Source organism: Cryptomeria japonica, chromosome 6 (genome assembly GCF_030272615.1).
Source record: "Cryptomeria japonica chromosome 6, Sugi_1.0, whole genome shotgun sequence".
Classification (NCBI taxonomy): Eukaryota; Viridiplantae; Streptophyta; class Pinopsida; order Cupressales; family Cupressaceae; genus Cryptomeria; species Cryptomeria japonica.
Window position 1 is genome coordinate 198,052,343 of NC_081410.1, and position 24,099 is coordinate 198,076,441.

The 24,099-nt window shown below is 39.2% G+C and overlaps 1 protein-coding gene across 7 annotated transcripts in view; it reads left to right on the plus strand.

Annotated features, from left to right (window-relative positions):
* Positions 1-532: 532 nt before the first annotated feature.
* Positions 533-24,099, plus strand: part of LOC131063494 (uncharacterized) — a 101,107-nt gene continuing 77,540 nt past the window's right edge. For all 7 annotated transcript variants that reach the window (XM_057997330.1, XM_057997334.1, XM_057997335.1 and 4 more), the window contains exons 1-2: positions 533-685; positions 770-952. In XM_057997330.1, coding sequence (XP_057853313.1) covers positions 608-685; positions 770-952 — 261 coding nt within the window. In that variant the 5' untranslated portion in view covers positions 533-607. The remainder of the gene's footprint in view (positions 686-769; positions 953-24,099) is intronic.

Sequence of the window (24,099 nt, forward strand, 5' to 3'; positions counted from 1 at the left end):
TAGACTAAGAGAACCATTATAAATGATTCTATGAGCACCCTAAGGACATATCTTAACTTGGATTTTCACTTTCAGAGAGCCCTATTCTATTTCTAAAATAATGTCTAGCAAGACACTCCAAGGAAGCATGCAACTGGAATGGATGAGGGTGCTATCCTCTTTTGCTTTTAGGATAGTGATGCTCATATGGAACCTTGTGATCATAGCTACCCGTGTCTTAATATAATTTCTTTTATATCTGAATGGAAAATAAGACTTACAAATAAACTAGCATTCTTATATTTTAAATAAATCTATGTAAAAAACAAAAAGAAATATCAAATTACTCAAATTACTCTATTTACACATTATAATTCAGATTTACACCACCTATACAATTATTTAATTTAATAAATAAAATAGAAAATATATTTAACTATCGACTAACCATTACACCTCCTTTTGGAAATTACATCGAATTATATCTTTATGAGACTGTTATATATATATAAAGTAACTTATATAAATTACTCATTTTACAACCCATGTAAAAAGCTTCAATGTCTTATAAACCACCTTAAAAAGTAGCTTATAAACTTGGAAGCAAGGTGCGCTGAAAGAGAAGAGGATGCCGCCATGGAAGCAAGGTGCGCTGAAAGAGGAGAATAGGATGCCGCTGTGGAAAAACGGTGCTCGTGAGAAAACTGTAAATTTTCGCTGTTATTCCACATTCTACATTATATTTCTACCATCTCCAGAGCTGTTCATTCTATATTGATTTTTTTCACAGGAGAGAGGACAGGACACATGGATAGTAAACAGTATGAAGCCCGAATATTTTATACCAGGGTTAGTCATAGGGTTCCTTCTGGGTTTACTTGTTGAATTCCCCAAGAGTTTTGTAAGGGGTTCAAGTAAAACTCACGATTCTTCCAAAGCCAAGAACCAAAACTCTGAAGGGGAACTTAAAATGGTTAGTAAATGTTGTTTAATTTATATTTTACTTCTCTTTTCAATTTTTGTTTGATTCAGTTTGGATATCACTAGATTCTTGTGGATTTGTACTTGTTGCGTAGACAAATGAAAAGCCCAATTCTTACTTTTGTTAAGGATCTATTAAATTAGTCATGTTTGGAATTTGACTTGTTTGCCGATGGCTTTCAGTTTTTTACAAGCTTAATATGTTTTCTTAAGCTGGTGTCCCATGGAGTAGGCTCTGCCACGAAGTTAAATTAAATTGTGCAAAATGTTCAAATGCAAAAAAGCAGAACAGTTATTTTTCAGGAAGGGTATTTGAACTATGGGTAATTGTGAAGGGCAAGAAATTTCCAGTGCAGCTAGAGATACGCCATGAATAATGTGCCAAATATGGCAACTGTATCGAATTTAAATATTTTTAAAATTTTCTTTCAAGCTATTTACTGGTAATTTTTTTCCTCCGAATACTGAAGAATAATCTTCCATGGGAACATATTTCAGGGAAGAGGTTCCCGAGCTTCCCTTGCATCACCTGCAGAGAAAATGCTAGAATGCCTCTTCTATGGGACCATCAGGCTAGAAATTTAAAATCAAAATAATTTTTTCTTATAATTAAAGAAAAATATAAAGCTTATCTGCTAAGTAAGCAGTGAGTTAGAATGGACAAAGTATGTCTCAGTTTACTCTAAACTATTTAGGCTTTACAGAAAATGTTATCAGATTGAATTGGCATAACCATTTTAATTGTTGTTTATCAACACATGCAATTGCTTCCTACATGGAAATTAAAATGCCGAGGGTCACTTTGCTCTTAAAGTACTAAGAAACTATGCTTATGCAGAATATTCAAAATAGAAGATAAAACAATTTATGGAGAGAAAAAACAAGGTGGTGCTTGGAGGAGTAAGGGGTTTTTGGAAAGTAAGGATTTGAAAGATGAGAAATACACATAGCTTTGAAAATAATAGAAACTTGAGCTTCTTGAGAGAGTAGATTGAACAAGCTCGGTGTAATCCAAGTTGCTGAGAACTGTGTTGCAAATTGTGATCTACGTAAAGAATAATTGCAGAGGTGCTGGTCGCCATACATATCTTATTGAATGAATGATTTTCTGAGGACAGTGAGAGAATCAACCCAGAAAGATCACCAACACCAATATGAATATAGACATTATTATCTCATCAAACATGCCCCATACTTCTCCGAGTAACAATGGAAAGGAAGAGTATCAGACTGGTAACCCTGATCAGCAAGGTGCAGGCCTGTAATAATTATATACAACAGGTACATTCCTCAGGAAATTCACTATGACTCCATTCTATAAATCCCCAAACTGCAATTTCACCAGAATCATTCTAAATTCCCCTCAAAATATGTGCCAAACATGAATTAATGATAGACATATCAGTCTGATATAGATTCGAGATTCACACAGGTCTAAGAACAAAATGTCCTTTGCTGGTACAGCAGGTACACCAATAAGGAATAACAGCAAACATTAACATTTAGATATTTCTCCACCTCAATAACTCTTGAAAGTTTCAACTAAGTTCATGGTGCTACCAATCAGCAAAGGAAACCAACAAGAAGAGTAGCACCTAGGTCTGGAAGTCACATGCCACTCTTATAGGCAGCCCACCACATGGTACATGCCTGCTTATAGCTGCAAACTCTCCGTTTGAAGCTGCATGGTCTGCAATTTTAGGAAGAATGGCATTCTAAATAGCAGGTAATGATAACCAATTCAAAAAATATACCAACATAAGTCACCAGCAATGTAAGGTATGGCTAGGCAAGAGGGTACGAAATGGAAGGTACCACAGAATTGCCTCAAGAAAATACACTTTCAAACTCTAATATTTGATATGCAACACCTGGAAAGCTAGAACTCAAAGTACATCAAAAACCTCCATCTCAAAGCACATCAAAAACCTCCATCTCTGTAACCAAGAAACTGAAACTCCAACTGAAGCACAATAGTGGCCTTTAGATGAAACAACATCAATTCGGCTAGGGATTATCTTTCAAATCTGAAACCAGAAATCTAAAGAGGGTTTTTGTCCTCAAAAGATCATGGAAGAACTCGCAGGTTCAATAAGGCAACATTTCAGTAACAAAATTTCAGCATATCAACAAATGAATCCCAACACCCTCTTTTATAGCTTTTTTGGAGGGAATTAGCAATTTTAAAATTATAATAATTCCTTTTCCATCAAAAATGATTATTATTAAATAATAATAACATTTTATATGCTAAGGCCCTCTTAACTAGGTGTTCAACTTTTAAAACACTTTATCACCTTTCCAATGAGCTATTACACTTAGTTGTCCTTTTAATTTTTTCTCAACATTAGACAACATTAGTGAAATATTAATTAATTATTCAGTAACTCACCCAGTTGCAGAAAACACTAAAATTGAATCAGAATCAAACTTTAATCACATTGGGATGATTCTGAAGATGCAGGATGATGATCAAATCCAATCGGGTGACATTAAAAATAGATGTGTTCTTCAAGAAGTTTGGAGAACACCTCAGGGGTCCAAAAACACTTCTGAAAGTGTCAGTGATTTATACTGCCAATTGGGCTCATTGCCAAAAATAGAAATCTTGAAATACTGAACTTGCATCGTCCAAGAAGTTTGGAGTTCTGCCCAACATACCTAGAAGCTTATAGGAATACTCGGAAATTAGCCAAAACCTTACGAAACAATGTTGCTAAAAAATGGGGACATTACAGTCCTCCCTCCTCAGAATTGCTTGCCTTAAAGCATTTGCCAATCTCAAATATTTGTTCAATTCTAAATCATCAATGTAATTCTAGGATCCTAAACTAATCTAGGAGGTTTGTAATTTCTTCTGCTTGATGTTCTTTGCTGCAACGCACCATTAGTGAAAACTTCCTTCACTCTTCTTACCAAAAGAACATTAATTCTTTGGAAGTCTTCAACAATCTCCTTGGAAATTGGTTTCCCATTACTATAATTCCATCGCAACTTTTGGATAATTTAAAAAAGGTTATCGCTATCGTTCTCTATTTTAACCTCTTGACCTCCAGGAGTGTAATCAAAATTACATGATGGTCTGCCGTCCAAACCACAAATGCATGCTAAAAGTAAGAATAAATAGTTGTTTGGTGCATGATATCCCATCAAACACAAAACTTGGTTAGTTTAAATAGCTATTTGTTTCATCTAAAAGACTAAAGCCATAAACTGCCCCTTGCAGGTGACTGTTTGATTTGGAAATGCATGAACTTGCAGTTGTTCAAGTCTGAAATCAGCAACCTGATTTAAAAAAAATCAGCACCCTGCTTACAGTCTGATTTAAAAAAAATCAGCACCCTGAAAGTGGAACAACTGCTGGAACACTGAAAACTATTAACCAAAATAAGAGATCTGATCATTCTATCAACTGAAAATACTTCTCGAAAAGTCACTAAATGAGCAATGCACCAAAACTTGCTTAAAACTTCTCACCAATCCACTTGTAAGAATACAAATGGTTTCATAAGATGGCTGTTTGAAAAGAGAACAGCAGTATTAGTTCTAAAATTTTGATCCATAACCTCTCATGGTATACTTCTCCCATCATCAGGCAGTCCTTTAGAAAGATTAACCACAAGAATTTGATTGCGCTTGACTACATAATTTTGCACATCATTAAGATTAAATCTTTGATCTTCATTTGAAGTTTCATGTGAATCAAGAAACCGATCTTGGGAAGAATCCCTCTTCATCTGCATGCCATAAATGATCTTGGCCCTTGGGTGGGCCTAGAAGCAAATCAGTTGCCACCACATCATAACTGAACACCACACCCGGATCCCATATTTTATTATTGTCATCACTTGTATTATCAGAATTAGGATGTGTCCTGACATTGAACTCAAAGTGGATTATCAAATGATGACTCTGCATCAAAGAAACGAGACTCGGACTCGGACTCGGGACTCGGCTCCAGACTCGGCTGGACTCGGGAAAGTGAAAAACTCAAGAAATTTAGAGATTTTTAAAGATTTAAAACTTGTTTCAGGCACCCTTTATTGAATACACCTTAAAGACACAATAACATCATCAAACTCGGCTCATTTGATTACATACACACATATGCATCAATCACATAAGCATAAACGCAAATTGTAGCTGAAGGAAATAACAAACATAGATATATAAATATTGTCAAATGTATACAATATTACAAAACTCATGGAATAAAAAATCCATGTCATCATATGATTATCATCAAATGTTTCATACAAATACCAAAGGTAAATACAACTACAAGCCTATGGCTCAGAGGAGCCTGCACCCTCCGGCCCTGGCCCCTTGCGAAGGCGTCTAAGGTAGGTCCTGGATGATTCGACAGCCATAGCCGCTCCCCGTGACACCATGCCATGCTCACCAACATCAGGAACATCTGTGTCACTATCTGCCTCTGAATCTCCTGTTTGTGCTCGTGCTCTCCGCTCCTCCTCTGCCATGGCTACAGTCTCAGCCTCTATATCTACCTGGTCGATCCAATCAGTGTCAGACTCAGAGGTTAAATTTTCCCTACTTCTATCGACACAGTTTGCCCCCATATTTTTCGATGGGGGTTTGGGGGTAGCGCCCCCAAGGTGGGGTCAAGGGGTAGCGCCCCTTGCGCGCTCCCTGTCGCGATACAGGGCGGGGTTGAGGGGCAGCACCCTGCGAGGCCAAAAAACTTATTATTTAATAAAGCCGTCGGGTGTTATTTTTCTATTGGTGTTGTGTTTTTTTTTGTCATTTTACTAACCCAGCTAGTAGCCGAGTTTGGGGCTCAGGACTCGCCGAGTTTGGCGAGTTTGATCCAAACTCGCCAACTCGGCAAGTCTGGCGATTTTACTCGCCAGACTCGGACGAGTCTGAGTCCGAGTCCCTAGGACTCGCCGAGCATGACTTGTACTTGAACTTGCCGAGTCTGTGCGAGTCTAGGCGAGTCCTGTTTCCATCCATGTCAAACAGTGGGTTATCAACAAGTTGAATTTTTTTTCTATCTTTCTACTCCAACTGATCTTCTTGTTAAACCAACCTTGTACAGTGGTACACACCATAGATGAAAAAATCGTGAAAAAATCGTCTGAATCATGATTTTTCGTAAGTCAGTAGGGCAAACGATTTAATCTCCAAAAAAAATTTGCGAACTTCTTATGTGTTAAAATCGTGATAAAATCGCATTTAAATCACGAGACACGCAGAAAAAATCGCGTTTAAAGCGATTTCAATAGGGTTCTGCCTGAGTTTATGATAATCTTTTGCCGTTTTAGGGTTCTGCCTAAATTTAAAATTAGTATGTCTTCAATTTCGCGTCGAATAGCAATTTGATATTATGCAACAGACTTTCCTAGTGATCCTTCGATGATTCGGGATATGGCAGCAAAGGATTCTATAATGGTCCGGATTGATCGAGTGACCTGAAAATTTTACTTTCGACATAGCTTCAAACTATATGTTAAGCGATAGTTTTATTATTTTTAGATTATGAATTTGTTAAAATTGAATTTCAATATTTCAAAATTAATATAATTATATTTATAGTTAAATATTTCTAATTTATTAATATAATATTTTTTATGTCCAAAATATTATATGTAAATTTTAATATTTGTAATTAACTAATATAATATTATATATATTCTTCTTCATGATTGTGCTTCATCACTGGTTGTTCATCATCCGCTGAGCTCCTGCATTTTCTGCTCATTTTCTTGGCTTACTTTTCTTGTGAGCTGCCTTTTCATGATTTGGAGGGCTAATCATGTTTTCGATGTCTCTTCATTGTCTGAGCTTCTTCTATTTATATTTACGGATGCTCGTAGTCCTAGTATTCATTTTTTCTTTAGCATTAGTTTTTACTAACACAAAATGCTTTGTTTTCTTTGGAGAGTAGTTGTTAAAATTGGTGGTTGGTGGATGTTTTTGAGGAACTGGAAAATGCAGATAGATTGGTGTTTCAGATGGTTTCTCATCCTGCTGCTATTTCTTTGGTTGTTGCTTTGGCTTACCTTATGGCTCGGTCTTATTCTGTTTCCTCGAGGTCTTCAACATCCCTCTCTTCTTCTTATCTGGATTGTCATATGTTTGCTCACCATTTTTGTGTTGGTAGGTTCACTTATTATAGGTTCTTTTCTGGTTGTGAGTTTCATTCTAATCAAAGGACTGGAAACATGTGCTGCTTAGACAGGATGGATTTGGGTTAAAGGCACTTGTTCTATTTTGATAAGTTCTCTTCTTCTATATGCTGGTTAAGGCAGCTTCCTTTATATCTAATGCGGATGGCTATGTAACTGGGAAGGTTTTCTTGAGCCTATGGGCTTTTGTAATGGGTAGATAGGCCTATGTTTTCTTGAGCAATACTAAAGGGTTTTCTTACTGGTTCTTTCCCTTCAGTGCTCTTTGAACCAGACACATGTAACAAACAAAATTATTAATATAATTTCAGTAGTTTCATCCACTTTTATCAAAAAATAAATAAAAATATTATATATATTTAAAATTAATATTATTTAATTTATAAATTATGAATTCATTTTTTATGGTGAATTTGTCTATTAAATATATAATATATATATGTAGGCGATATTAAATTACTTTTTAATTTTACACTAATTTTATATGTTTTTGTTTAGAAAAATAATAAATAAATATGTTAGTAGTTAAGTTACTTCTTGTAGGTAGTTATTCATTGGAATATATTGGCTTTATAAGCCACTAAAATGTAATGCAAAGATTATCTTGATTGAATAAATCGATATATCTTTTATTTTGCAGTTATGATTTAGTTTTTTAGAAATGTGTGTGTATGCTCTACCATTATCAAAATGGTATTGGAGCCACTATGATCGCAGGCTTGGTGAAATGGAGTGTTGTGATGGGAGATACTTTATGGGTGTTTGAATATGGGAGTGTGTCCATCAGATGAGTGTGCCCAGTGTGGAAGTGAGCAATAAAAAGTCCATACGATTCTGTGATATCTTGTTGTGTGCTATCCAAAAGAGGTTGTATTTATCAAATGCTGGGGGAAGAAATAAAGGTGCAGCGTAGTAGGCAATGCATATCAATTTGCAAGCTTAAGGGGCTCATATGTGGCGATGGGTAAACATAGAAAGGCATGAAGTTTCTTGCACATTGAAAAGGCAACCATAGGAGTAATATATTCTTCTTTGTTATGTTCGTAGAGGTAACAACAAATTTGTTTTTATTTTTTATAATCTGAAAGTGGCGTGAGAAATACAAAGTATGTTGGAGTGTGTAGTATGAGATGAATAAGGCAGTCAAGAAATACAAATTTCTCTGTAGAGTCAATCCAAGTAATTTAGTGTGTAGTATGAGATGAATAAGGCAGTCAAGAAATACAAATTTCTCTGTAGTGTCAATCCAAGTAATTCAAGTATGAAAGATTAAAGAAATAACTAGAGTGGCGCAACAAAAGTGTGGGATGAAGTTATATTTTTCTCATTTGTTGGGTGCTATCTATTTTCTTATTTTGGGACCAGTTTTAAAGTTTAAAATTGTGAAGAAGGAAGATAAATGGTGCATGAGCAAGTTGTTTATTTCAATGCACTTGAATCTAAGTGGTTGTAGCCTTGTAGGCTCAACTTAGGTTATACTTTTGTCTAAGGTATTAAAAACAAGTATAGAATGATTAGAAACTTTATCTTTTGTATGTGAAATTGTAAGATTTGGAAAAGGGGAAAGTAGTTAAAAATAAGGGTCTTTATTGGAGACATAAGAAGTTTTCTAAGGGGTTATTAATGTGAAAGGTGCATTTGTAGTTGAAATCAACACTTAATATCCTACTTTTAATTATGGTCATGCATATATCAAACATTGGTTGTATTCTCATAGCCATTTGTGTTTTTAGAGGCCCACATGCTACATTTGGTAACTAGAGTGTGAAGATGATACATCGAAGGTTGGAGGAAATGGAGGCAAGAGGATATCTATCGTCTTGAGCTAGCTTCTCGCTCAAGGATGATTTGTTGCTTGAGAAGCATCTTTTCAATTGGTTTCCCTTGGAAATGGGGGATGACTTGTCTTTTCTTGTGAGTGCACTTGACGTATCAATATTGGTTGGCTGTTTGGTTTCTTTTATACAATAGAGATGGGATTGTTTCCACAACATTGGAAGAGGGATTTGACACACTTAGAGGAGATTTGGACTCTTGGAGGAGAGTTGGTCTTTCATTGGAGCACCGAGGAGGGATTTGACACACTCGAAGGAGATGTGGACTTTTGGAGGAAAATTGTTCTCTCATTTTGCGAGGAGGTTGGGGACACTTTATGTTCTCTCATATTGTGCAAAGTTTTACAGTTTCTCCAGTTAGGAGATCTGGTAATGGAGTCAATCTAGTGTTTCCTGGGTTAGTGAGGAGTAATGGTGAAGGTGCTTGATCAAAGTCTCTAAAAGAGGTGCATTCAACTCTTGCAATGTTCCACCCTTGTTCAGATTGACGTAATATGGGGGGAATGTTGGTAAATATTACATTAGTAGGTTGCTTTAGAATAATAATAAATAGTTATGTTAGTTTAATATGTTTTTTGTTAAGTTAGTTGGGAAGTTACTTTCTTGTAGTTAGTTATTCACAGGAATATATTGGCTTTATAAGCCACAAAAATGTAATGCAAAGATTATCTATATTTAATAAATCAATATATTTTTTATTTCGTAGTTATGATTTAGTTATTTAGAAATCTGTGTGTATGCTCTACCATTATCAATTTAAGCTCAAAGGTGAGCTCATCATCTTCCTTTTCTTTTACCTTCAATGCATCAAGGGTCTCTTTTGCAAAGTTGAATGTATGATCCATGTCTAAAAGAAAATGTAGGAAATCTAATTTCATTGTTTCCCAAGCATCTTTAATTGTTTGCAAATCTGCAAAGATGGAACCTCTTTCTATGCCTTTCTGTCTCTTCTCAACTTGGGCTTTCCAAATGAGATCTTCAATAAATTTGTGTGTGCCATCAACTCTTGTCAAGACTCGTACCATTTTTTTTTCTGTGATTTGTTGGTGGACGTTTTATCATCTGCTGAACACTTAGAATAAAATACCACAAGGATACTCTATCCTCTCCTGAACAAAATCACTACTTGTGCCAAGATTGCGAGAAAGACCACAAGGCGACTCCAAGGTCTATATGTGCAAACAAGCGACTTTAGTGGGATAGCTTCTCGGGTAGTGTATGCTGAAAATCTCAAGGGGGACTTACGCTTATCAAATAGTATTATTCAAGTTGAACTTAGGCAGATTTAACAATTTATGCTCTATGTTTTGTTTTGTTTTTTGGATTTTTTGTGTTAAGACTGCAAAAAGGACAGGGTTTAGAAATTCTATGCTACTTCTAAACTATTCCTATGAACTCAAGAGACGTCAAAGATTGGGTGAAACTGGTAACGACACTATGTTTCGCCACACTGAGACAACTACGCAAAGCGGGTGCAATCTTCTAGGGTTATGCTTAAGATTTTCACACTTAGGAAGAATATTAACGATTGAACAATATTATTTCCAGTAGAAGTTAAATATTCATATTAAAGGCTCAAACTAGCTTTACACATTGAAAGGAAATCATCCATCCAACAAAAGTATGAGCAAATCTAATCTAAGTGTTGAAGGGAATATGCAACCATGCAACCATTCAGCAATAAAAAGATTTCAAAACAGTATTGATAATGAATTTTTTATTACTCAAATAGCTCCATGCAACAATTTCATAAATCTCTCCACAACACAATGAAACGAGAGAATGAGAGTTTATATAGAGTTTTTGAAAGAAAAATAAACAGCCGAGATCAATCTAAGATTGACGGCAGAGATCTAGACAACCTCACCCTAGATAAAGTTTCCAAAATAGAATCCAAGATGAACTTAAAACGAGACAAGTGGCAGAAGATGCTATTTTTTAGGATTGCATCCCTTTCTTCTGATATTCAATGAATTTGGACACAATTTGGTCCACTTCCTCCATGGTGACATGTGGCAACATGTTGATCCTGAACTCTAACCCTTCCAAGTCGTCTGCACACAAAGAAAAGGTGATCTCCCAGTCTAATTCTTGCTTGTGAAAGGTATCTTTGATGGACATGAAGTTTGACGCCTTAAGCCAAATTATTCCTCAAGACTGGTCCTGTGATAGCAAAGATGTCTTGAATTCTGGCCTTCAAATTCTCCAACTGCATATCACTCTCTCGGATGGTATCCTTCCCAATCATTTCTGTAACTACAAGGAAGATCTTGTCCTGAATGGCCTTTATCTGTCCTTCTATTTTAATAGCATCATCTTTCACCTTCTTTAAGACTTCATTTTGTGCAATTAGTGTCCAATGCCAACTGTTGAAATCATAGGCAGCCCCTGCATCAATTATCTTTTGATCAACCAACTCTTGAGATGAGATTCCTTTTAGTTCTCTAAGGGATGGAATGATCCTATTCTGGACATCCTGGAAATCAGCCCACATTTCTGCCATATTCTCAATCTTGGAAAACAAAGAAGAAGTTTGATCATATGCTGATGAGTTTCCTTTTAGGAACTTGGTTGCTTCTTCTCTTATACTTTCTATCCAATCTCTAGTTTCTTTGGCTATTACTACATCTTCCTCAGAACTTTTGACTACTTGTTGTGAATCCAAAAGTGGGTGAACCTCTGGATTGGCTTGATCAAGTGGCTTAGAGTCAACTGCCGAATATATTCTTTGAAGCGCTCAACTACCACCTCTTATATTCATTTTTCTTTTGTGTCTCTTCATCCAGTTTTGCCTTCATGGAAGCAATTGAATTGTCTAAGTCCTCTTTTACTTGGGCCTTTGTGCTTGGGCCTAAGTCAAAAGTGGTGATCTCATACTTATGAGGAGCAATGTCTCCCTTTGGTTTGTTCACCTTAGGCACAACTATCTGTATTGCGCGGTTGCCTGTCTCATTTCTTTGGATGGTAGAAAATCTCTTGGCTGGCTTCTTCACAACAATTTGCTCTAATCTGACCAAGAAATCTGTCATGTCATCTTCTTCTTGTTCTTCTACTATTGGTGTGTTCATCTTCAATCTCTCCCTTAGCCATTTAGGAATAGTGGGCTGCTCAATTCCTTCTACCTCTTGGTCACCCTTTGTTTCTCTGTCACGTGCAATACCCCGGAGAGCATAAATCATTCCTTCTTGAAACTCTCCCTTTTCAATATCTGTGTCATGCTTTGATTCTAGGATTTTCTATGCCGGTAGGAGATGGTGGCTGTTTGTCTTCTTGATGAATTGATTCTACATTTTATTCATGAACTGAAGAGGGAATTTTTATTTCAGCCAATGATTCATCAATAGTTAATATGTATTTCTCATTCCTTGATGTGGCGGAACGAGATGGTTCTATCCTTTGCTTCTTCTGAGCAGGTTCTTCATTCTCAACTGCCTTCCCCTTCCTTTTAGCACTCTCGCTTAGTCTGGCATTTTGTGTTGCTTCTTCATTTGAGGAATATCCTTCTGTTACTCCCATCAGATTATAAGTCAAAGTGATATTCTTCGGCTTCAGCTTGTGACACTACTGATTAACACACCACCTTGTATATGTCATGACTGGCCGCATCAAGGTGGTCAACTCTGTATGCTCTGGTGCTGACCATTTGATAGGAGGAAGAGGTGCATGCTCATCAAAGCCAGGTTGACTATGCTCTCCACTATCTTCTAACTGATCTGGTACGAGAAAAGGTTGTGTCTCTCTGATGAAATTTATTGATAGCCTGGAGTATAACCTTTTTCGGATTTCATACTCATCAACAACATTTGCCCATAAATCTTCTATATCTACTTTATGTCTGAATCTTTCCTCTTTTGCTGATTTGATGTTATTGTGAGGATCATAATTAGTTCTAGATTGGTAGAATGTGAAGGGATACCACTGCATCTCTAGCCTAGCACTCTCAGCTGCTTGTGCAGTTGAACAAGATTCTTCCGTATTTCCAATGAAGAATGGGAAAGATATGGCTGCCTTATGTCTTACTCTTTTGAAGCTTTGATACGTTTCCAACTGTTTGAGAATTTCCAACAGGACCATCCTATTGGTTGGGTAGATTGGCAATCGGTAAGGACGGTCAACGAAACCTTGGATTTTGATATAAGTGAATTTTGGAAACTGGATAAACCAGGATCCGTACCTGCTAATTAGACTTTTTGATTGGGGAGAAAGTCTCTTATGAGTACCTCCTTGCAATGTTCTTGTGATGTAAATTAGGAATGCGTCATGGGCTCAGAGACTTTTGTCCTTAAGCTGCTGCTAAGGATAACAATCATATGATCAGAATTCATTCTCACCACCTCCTCCTATGCCTTTGCAAATCAGTCTTGAATATCTGTAAGTTGCAGCCAACAGATAAATTATGTAAGAACTCATGTGGAATGTCTTTGTCCTTTCCAAGTTCACCAACTGTTCATGAAGATTATCGTTGATTATGTGGGACCAATTGAATAACTTGGTTCCTGAGGTGATTTCATCTATAAAATAATACATCCATGTCTCGAATAGTTGACCCTTAGGGCTGCCCATTATTGTATTCAACGGTAGGATGATATCACCATTTTCTTCTTTGAAGTATGGACGCAACAAATACTTTGGTACTTTCCCTTGAGGTCTTTTCTTCTCCAGCCAAAACTTGTTCACATCTGCGGCACAGAGTTTAGATTGACTATCTTAGACCCTTTGGGTCTATCCTTTTAGTCTTGTAGGTGGCTTTACTGTGGTTTGGTATGCCAAATGTCTCCTGGGTGGACAATTCTGAAAGCTTAGCCAGGATTCTTCCATCTGGTGCAATGATTTCTCTCGATTGTGCTTTATAGTGCAAAGCACATTCAACTATCAGCTTGACACACTCTTTGGTTGGTGGGAATTTAGCTGCCTGGACAATTCTGTGCATCATGTTGTGAGCAATGGGTGTAGGAATGTGTCCATCATGTCCATACATTCTTTTCTTGAATTCCTCCATATCAACATGTTCGAGGTCTGTGTCAGCGATATTTTTCCACTTGGATTTGATTTTGGACTTCAGCTGTACTCCCTTGCTGGCGAATTTCATTGCTACGTGCAAAAACACATGAAAGGTCCATGTTATTTTCAGAATTTAATTCTGATTTTAATTCCTTTTCCTGAAAATTTTACTTTTAACCTGATAAGTGGTTAAGTTCTTGCAGAAAAAGTGAATTGAAAGTGAAGGGTTTGGTCAAGAAATTGATGAAAATTGAGAAAATAAGACAGGAAGGTGAGTGTTGACCTAGTCACACATCACCCCATCCCAAATAGGGACCCCCCTAGCTTTTGCCCCTTTTGGTTGTTTGGTCTTGTTTTTTTTGTGTGTTTTGGTGGCAATCTCTTCAATCTCTCTGCTTTCGGGATGTTCGGGGGTCAGTTAGAGTCGATCTGCTTCTTTGTTGAGTGAGTTCTATGAAGTCTAGGGCCGGTTTTGTCCCTTTTTAGGGTTTCTGCCTTCTGTCCTAGATTTTAGGGGTTTCTGTTAGGGTTTTGGGAAAATTGAACATACAAGTGGAATCAGGATCCTTCAAGGAACCTCCCAGTAATCCCTATTTTTTAGGGATTTTTGCGGGTCTCGGAATGTCGTCATTTTGCCAAAAATCAAACTTACTATTTTTAGTAATTTCTATTTTTAGTAAGTTTCTATTTATAGTAAGTCATTCCTGCACAGTGTCTAGGGGTCTAACGCTGACACTTTGAAGGTTTCTATTTTTGAAAAGTTAGTTCTGGCAGGGTCAGTCAGACAAGGCGACAAGGATCAGACGTTCGCAGACATTTCTAATTCCGGTAAGTCAGACAACAGACAGAGAAAGCCATAAATTGATCAAGTACTGGAAATCTATGCCTAAAATGGAAAGCTCAGAAATTCACCAAGGTTCAGGAAGTCATTCCAAAATTGCAAAGCGGAAAAAATTCCATGAATCCATGGCATAGTGAAAATTCCGCCCAAGGATGCAGTTGGGCGCCAAAATGGGTCAGGCAAGGATAGATGGACAAATTCCATTAATCCATGGCATAGTGAAAATTCCGCCCAAGGATGTAGTTGGGTGCCAAAATGGGTCAGGCAAGGATAGATGGACAAATTCCATGAATCCATGGCATAGTGAAACCGCCCAAGGATGCAGTAGGGCGCCAAAATGGGTCAGGCAAGGATAGATGGACAAATTCCATGAATCCATGGCATAGTGCAAATTCTGCCCCAGGATGTAGTTGGGCGCTAAAATGGGTCAGGCAGGGATAGATGGACAAATTCCATGAATCCATGGCATAGTGAAAATTCCGCCCAAGGATGTGCTTGGGCACCAAAATGGTATACCCATGGAAGGTGTAAAAAAATGAAAAAATTCCAAGGCACAGTGAATTCAACGCCCGAGCTAAAAGTTGAAATTTTGCCTATGGCATGGAATCCAAGGAGTCAAGGAGGAATAAAAAGCAAAATTCCCCTCGGGCAAATTTTTGAATTTGCTATTTTTAGACACTGAATCTTGACGGAGTGTGGAAAATTTTATAGATTCGGAATCGGGGTGAAATTCTCCATCCAATGAACCTAACTCCTAAATTTTAGGAGGATCCCTAAAAAATAGGGATGTTGAAAAGAGACATGGAAATTCCTTCGAAAGCAAGAGACGACAAGTTTGAATGGAATCAAACAAATCCTGGGAGGATCCTTCGAATTCCCTCCAAAATTAGAAAGAATGAAAATCAACGAGTTGGCGAAGAGAATCTTCCAAGTATGACGCATGACTTGGAGCATTTAAGGAAAATTCTAAATTTGAACTCATTCGCATGGGAAGTTGCCTTTGCATGGCGTAGTGATTGGGGAAAGTATGACGCATCATGAATGCAATTGCTAAATTAATGCCTCTTAAGAATTCTATATGTTTGGAAAGACATTTCATTTCTCACGTGCAAGATTCAGGAAATAAGAAGTGGAGAAGTGAAGAGTATTCATACTTGGTCTCTGTTTTTATCATTTCCAAGGTGCTTCTAGGATGGCGGAATCAAGCAAGGCAGCCACTGTCTCCAGGCAAGCATTGATCAAGGCGGAAATGAAAAGTTTTCTCCCCCATTCTCGGTTGAATTCAAGATGGGATGAAATCAGCGATACTAATCTAGGCACATTCAACTTGGCTGCATTCAAGATCCGAATGTTCGGAACAGCAGGGCACAATCCATCCCCGACAGTTGTCAGAATTATGAAAAGTGGAATTGTTACGTTAGTTGGTTTTCCTCTTGCTATTCAATGCCCAAACTTGGTCTTGGAATGTGCAACACATTACAATTTGGAGCGAAAAACAATCTCAACGCCAGATGGGAAGTTGCTGGCAACATTGACTCTGGACTCAATTGGTGAGGCTTTCAGAATTCCTTCACATTATTCGTTGACGTACAGGACCAGCAGTGGAGCTTAGGTAGTATATGAAGCAGGTTCTGCTAGGTGTGCTGATTTGATTAATAAAGAGTGGTTGTTGAGGCCTCGAGTGCACGTTTCCAAGATGCCCAAAACTCTCACCATCTTCGAGTTCAAGCAGGAGTATGTAGACTTGATAAAATTGCTAAGCAGAGTAATGGGATGCCCACATTCTGTGAACTTTGAGGCCTGGATGTTCTTCTACATAGGCGAGATCATGAATTCAAATACGCTGATCGATTGGGCTAGATTGATCAGTCACTACTTGCATGAGCAATTGAAGAGCTTAAAAGAGAAAAGATCCCAGTCCTTTTTTATGAGCTCCTACTTGTTCTATATGCTTGCGCGAAGAGGAGGATTCGATGGGCTGCCAACAAGAGGAATCATGGGTTGCGGACCAGCTCAGTTAAAAGTACATGAATGTTATCCCCAGCTGCATCTCCGCAATATTAATTTTTACAGGTTGGCGAATGACACCTTCACCATGTACTTGACGGGGCTCATGCAAAAGAAGTTGCACATAAGGATGTCACCACAAGCAAGTGCCTTGGTCCGGAGGTATGGAGCTGCGTTCTTACAATTCCCTAAATTCACCTACATCAGGACGCAAGGATTCTCCTTCCAGTCATACAAGTTGCCTAGATATCCATCAGACAAGCTTGTATTGCTAGAGCTCGTGAGACAGTTAACTGCCTATGATCAGCTGCAGAAGAAGAAGAAGCAATCAATTGAATTTCTAGTTGTCTTGGGTGACTTCATGGAAATATGCCCAGGCTTGGAAGCTGCTGAAAGCGCAGCAGGGGAATTGGCATTCTATCGCCTGCCATTTTATACATCTAGGACCCAATATGATCCTTACAGCCAAGTTAGGAAGGTTGCTGGCGTCAAATTCATACACAAGTTTCACTTGGAGGATTACTGGGCAAGTGCCGAGGATGACCTTGAGGTTCGGAAGAGAATGCATTCCGGATTGCCCCTCGACATCATTAGGATAAGTGAAATTTATCAGGCGCCAAATCAGGTGGAGGAAGACGCAGATTTGATACAACCTGAATTCGAGAAAGTAAAGGATCAACTTATTCAATTGCCAGATTGGTCAGAACCCGAGATGGATGATTTGAATATCTTGGCTAGACCAGTGCTGAAATTCGCTAAGCACTGGATTGACAGGCAGATAAGGAAGTTGGTGGAAGAAAATGTCCATCTAACATACCAGCTAATGGGAAGTCTGGATTCCCACAGTGAGGCAACTGAAAGCTCTTCACAGGTTCAGGCAGGAGGGGAAGCCTGGATGGACAAAGGGAAAAATGCCCCAAAGAAGCCAAGGACAACAAAGAAGAAAAATACCCAACAAGAAATCCCATAGGAAGTTCAACAAGAAGCCCAGCAAGAGGAACCTCCATAGAAGAGAGCAAGGACAGAAAGGGAACATTCACCAATTAGTTCCTCAAGTGTGCGGAAAGTAGAGATGTTCCCACATTCCACAAGTCCACTTCTAGGGAGCGTTCCAGCACCCGATATACTCTACATCAATGCTTCACAAGGACACCGTCGACCGAGAAGTCAAAGGCAAGAAAGTCCCCCGCACTAGGAAGAAGCTCGCCAGGATAGCTTCGTGGAGGCCATCCTTGGTGAAATGGAGGAAGAATCTCAGGAACAGGAGCATGTAGAAGATCATAGCCACTCCATCCCTGCTCCAGACTGGTTGATAGGTAGGCTGGGGAATGAATCAATCCTGCTCAGGAGCTGGAAGAATTATTGAAGAGGATGGATCGGCCAGCGGAAAGAAAGGCTCCTCGAAAGTTTTCCAAGGTGGTCAGGGAAGAATCTGGATCCTGGACCTTGCACTTTGCTGAACCTGCAGTGGATAAAGATAGGAGTGAGATTAGGCAGGAGGATTACGTCATCAGACAAGTTGATCTTGGCCATGCTTCCACAGGTCAAGTAGTGGGAGACTTTGAAGAATCTTCCTTAGCCATGAAGGAGAATTTGCTGAAATCAAAGGCAAAATGTAAGCGGCTGAGGGAAGAAAATAGAGTCCTATGCGAATACGTCAAGAGTTTCAAAAGACCCCTCAGGGAGGTAGGTCCTTCATTCACTCCTCCTCCCTCTCTTCCCAAGGAAGTGGTTGATGATGCAGAGCTCATTAGAGCAATGGCGCAAAATTCGCGGGAATGGGTAGAGGACGTTTATGCTGAGGCAGGAAAATTCGTTGAGGATCTAGCTCAGCTTCATTCGAAGCTCGTGGCCCTCCTAAACAGATTGGAGACAGTAGAAGGATTATGGGAGGATGTCGACATTTACCAAGACTTAACCATTCCGCGACTCAGGGCTCTGACGGAGACTCCAAGGCAAACTCTGGTGGACGGGAAAGTGATCCAAGAAAATGAAGCTTATGACTTTCCTCGATGGTTCTACGCCATCTGCTCAGGAAATAACAGCTTTGACAAATTCAGCGTTGACTCTGTCACCTTGAAGGAGTCTATCAGAGGGGTACAAGATGAAATCCTTAGTGTGATAGAAGCATTATTTGCAAAGAAACTCAATGATGAAGGAATAATAGTGAACTCCCTGAAATCTCAGTTGCACGATTTCTTCTTCGTAGGTTCATTCCCTAAGGAACATTTTGCAAATGTATAATGAAGAAGACGCAGGAAGTCATGGCGGAGTGGGAAAGCTTCTTTTCCAAGAGCGAGGATGAAATTGCCTTGATGGAGTTTAACATTTAAAATGTGCCAAGTGTCTCCATCGGAGAACTGGAGGCTATCGTCGGCAGATTCATTGTGTACGTGTTGTGACATATTCACATATCGCCCCATTGCAAATGGGGACCCCTACTATTTTGCTTTATGGGGTTTGTTTCTAGGTCTTTTAGGGTTTGGTCTATTAGCCTTTGCATGCTGAGTGTTGCCAGAGGGATCACTAAGAGAGCAGGCTCTGTTTTAGCTAAAGGTGAGTCAGTGGATGCTTCGAGTTAGGGTCATCTTTGAAAGTCTTCCTTAGGGCGAAGTTTTGCTCTGGTTGCTAATTGTGTCTTGTTTTTTGAAGAGGTCAATGAAGCTTGATGAGTGAATATCATTTTTGAAGGTCAGAGTTAGGTCAAAATGGTAAGTGATGAAGTCTTGGGTGTTGATTGATGAGTAGTTGACCTATCTGTCCTTTGGAGACGCCTTGGCCAAGTCTAGGTATGATGATTTGATGAAATGGTCAAGAAGCTTGAGCTAGACTTGAATTTCGCTCCTGACCCTTCCAAAGGGTCCAGAGCGAAATTTCACCAAGGACCCAAGATTTCACCTAAGTCAAAGAGTGGTTGAGCGAATTGGCAAGGATATGGAAGGATATGCACCAAGGGTTGAGTCTAGGGCAAAGTCAAGTTAATTCCAAAATGAATCAAGCCTAGAATCAGGAATTTCGCTCCTGACCCTTCCAAAGGGTCCAGAGCGAAATTCTTGAATGACCTTATTTCCTCACTAAAACCTTGAAATAAATGCCACTTTGAGAGCAATTTGACTTGATGATGATAGGAGGAGGCCTAAGAAGTTATATTCAAGTCAAGAAAAGGAGGAAAAAGGTGAGAAATGAGCCCAAGTAAGAATTTTGCTCCTGACCCTTCCAAAGGGTCTTGAGCGAAATTCACATAACCTTCATTTTCTTCCTTGTTATGGCCAAGTTTTGGACTTCTAAGGCATGGTTGGAGTGACCTCGAGGTGTTCTAGCCTTTGAAAGGAGGTTTGAGGCGATGAAATGGTGAAAATCAACCTAGAATGGAAATTTCGCTCCTGACCCTTCCAAAGGGTCCAGAGCGAAATCCTCATCTGACCCTCTATTTTGCCTAGGACATTGGAAAGACCTTGTTTTGAGCTAAGTAAGTGGCAAATAGACTTGATGGTGATAAGGAGAGGTGAAATTGATCAATTTTGAAGGTGAATTGAGGCAATGGAGTGTGAAATCAACCTAATTTATGAATTTCGCTCCTGACCCTTCCAAAGGGTTCAGAGCGAAATTCTTAGAAGTCACCTTTTTTCTCCTTGTTTGCACTGAAAGTCTTGTTCCTTGGACATGGTAAGAGCAAATTGATATGTTCTATCCCTAGGAAGTGATTGAAGACATTGGAAAGTGTGGATTTTGTCCAAGACAAGAATTTCGCTCCTGACCCTTCCAAAGGGTCCAGAGCGAAATTCATATTTTTTCTCCATTTTGCTCTTTAACTTGACCAAGTTTGGAGCTTCTAAGGAATGATTTGAAGGACTTGGATGCATATTTGCCTTGGAGAGAAGGTTTGAAGCAATAAAATGATGGAAATCAACCTGGAAGGAGAATTTCGCTCCTGACCCTTCAATCCACCATCGAACTAGCTCCAGACAAGGCCAACCTAGGGCTTAAGGCAAAAAGAAGGTCAAATGGAGGATTTCCCGGGTCCAGAGGGAAATCCTCCATTTGACCTTCTTTTTGCCTTAAGCCCTAGGTTGGCCTTGTCTGGAGCTAGTTCGATGGTGGATTGCCTTGATTAGGGTGGAAGGAAGTTGAATTGATCACATTTGAGAAAGAATTGGATGAATGAAGTGGAAAATTAACCAAGAATGAGGATTTCGCTTCTGACCCTTCCAAAGGGTCCAGAGCGAAAATCCCCATAGCTCTCATTTCCTTCCTAGTTTTGGCCAAGTGTTGGTTTCTAAGGCATGTTGGAAGGTGGATTGATATGTTCTTACCTTGAGAAGTGTTGAAAGCATTGAAAGATGAAGATTTTGCCTAAAGGATGAATTTCGCTCTTGACCCTTCCAAAGGGTCCAGAGCGAAATTCTTTATAAACCGCATTTGCTCCCTTGCTTAGGCTACAAACCTTGTTCCTTGGGTAAAGAGTGATGTATTTTTGCCTTCCAGAGAAGATTGGAGTTGAAAAGATGAAGAGTCAAGCCTAGAGTTGGAATTTCGCTCCTGACCCTTCCAAAGGGTCCAGAGTGAAATTTCACAAAACCACTCTTTTCTCTCAGTTTTGTGCCAAGTCTAGTGTGGGTCAAGGTGAATTAGGATTGGAGATGTCCTTGGGCATAACTTTGGGTTGCTAATAATCAACAAATATGAAGGAATTAAGCAAAAACTAGGATTTCGCTCCTGACCCTTCCAAAGGGTCTAGAGCGAAATTCCTAAGATCACCTATTTCCCCTTCAAAACAAATCAAACTTTTGGTTCTTATGGCCTAGATAGGAATGGAGTAACGTTTTCTTGGCCTTTGAGGTGAATTGAAATGGAAGAATGAAGGAATAAGCTCAAGAGCAAGGATTTCGCTCCTGACCCTTCCAAAGGGTCTAGAGCGAAAATCCTAAAACCTATTCTATCTTCCAAAATTTGAGCCAAGCCAAGCCTAGACCAAGGTGAGAGAAGTTGGGAGATGCCCCTAGGATTGCCCTTGGATGGATTTTGGCCACCAAAAACGAAGATTTTGAGCTAGGACAAGGATTTCGCTCCTAACCCTTCTAAAGGGTCCAGAGCGAAATCCTAGATAGGTCCTGTCCCTGGCCATGACTTTTAGCGAAATTCTCCTTTCTAGCCATTTTGAGGTCAAACAAAGTGTTGCAAGCATGAGAGAAGGATCCAAAGGGAGAGTCAAGGGGGAACAAAGTGGGAAGAATGGAGCTAAGCAAGAGAAAACAAGCAAGAAATGAATTTCGCTCCTGACCCTTCCAAAGGGTCCAGAGCGAATTTCTTCAAACCACCTATTTTCTTCTTGAGTGAAGCCAAAAATTTGATCCCTATGGCATGGTTGAAGGTGGAGTGAGGTATTCTTGCCTTGTAAGGTGAATTGAAGTTAAGGAAGTGAAGGAAGTAAAGAAATAAGTCGAAAACTTGAATTTCGCTCCTGACCCTTCCAAAGGGTCCAGAGCGAAATTCTCAATTTCACCTAATTTGCTCATGATGAAGGTCAAGAGATGGATTCCCAGACCTTGGTGGAGAGAAGACTAGTGTATGCTTGCCTTGGAAGACATTTTGGAGTGGAGAAGTGATAGAACTTGAGCCTAAACAAGAATTTCGCTCCTGACCCTTCCAAAGGGTCCAAAGCGAAATCCTTAAAGACTCCATCTTGCTCCAATTTTACCTCAAACTTGGTATTGGTTGAGATTAAAGGGATCCTTAGGCATGCATTTAAGCAAGCATGGTCACAAAGTGAGAAGAATTTAGGCCAGGAATGCAAATTTCACTCCTGACCCTTCCAAAGGGTCCAAAGCGAAATTCTTATAGGGCCTGTCCCTCGGGAGAATCTTGAGAAAACTTCATTTTAATGTCTTCTTGTTGATGATTTAAGGTAGGAAATGCTATGTTAGAATGAATTCATTATGTTTCCTTAATCACCTTTTGGTTGGTTTTGCAGATGGAAGAAGACCAGGCCAGGGCAATGACGACCTCTTCCAGCCCATCATCATCAAGGACGTTCCACATGCAAAAAGGGAGGACTCAAGGTGCTTTGAAGCGTTGGAAGACTAGGGGTGTTCAAGGAGTTCAAGTTAGCCTCAAGACCTCATTCTACCACAAGATGACAAAGAAAGGCTTTGCCAACACTTCAAGGCGAGATATGCTACTGGAGTAGGAAGACTTGACAGTAAGGAGGCCTCATCAAGCATATGGGAGTCAAGGAGGTACGCTTTTCATCAAAGTACATCAAGGACGAAGGAAGATCAACCAAGTCACAAGCGTTAGACAAGGTGGCATCCCAATCATCATTCCTCCGGTCGGATTGGTTCACCTCAGCATGTCCAAATTCAATGTACCTGACTCATTGGAGGCGGCACAAACTTCGGTATACCTACCCTGCTTCCTATTTGTCCTCGCTCTGGGAATGTAATTTTCTAATTGGCTAAGGAAGTTTGTTGTAACAAACCCTAATTAGGGTTTCTATCTTGTAATCCTAGCCATTGATTCTAAGTCAATCAGAGCCATCTGTTTGTAAAGGGTTCTGTATATAAAGCCCTGACTCCTCATTTGTAGAGGTTAATAGAGAATAGTGAGTTAATAGTTAATAGTCAGAGAATAGGAAATAGTTAGAGAGAATAGTCAATAATTAGTAGCATTTTAGAGTAGAGTAGAAAGAGAAGGCAAAGATTGTTGCCAAGATATTGTTGCAAAAGACTTGTAAACTTCATTGAAGAAATGGTGAATTCTATGTGTCGATTCAGCAATTTGCATGGTCGTATGCTTCTCAAATCTGATTTCAAGTTATTAGATGAGTGGAAGAAATGTGTATGATCGATGGTGAAATTTGTATGTCCATACTACTAGCAGTTTGTTGATTGCAAAGTTGCCTTGTGTAGTCCACTGGAATCATTCAGCTTAAGCTTAACTTCAATTATCGCTTCTTCATTGATATGCATCAACCTGACAATATCTATGCTTGTAGCGGTGATCTGAGCATCATAAAGCCATCCTTAGAAGATCGCACTAACCTTGTGGAGATGATCCTAGCATGTCAAAGCAAGACTTAGTTAGAGTTTCATCAAAGGTCATCCATTGCTCTTACATTCTTAGTGTTAGAAATAGATCCCGTTTCAACCCTTATCCTTTCTTCCTTTTTCAAAATCAAGGGCCAGTGAAATTCCACGTTCCAGTAATATCCAAAGCAAATCAAACGCTCAGGTCATCGAATGTAAGTCCCCTTGTGATTCTAGCAAAATCACATCATACCGCAAGAGCTTATCCACACGTAGAGACC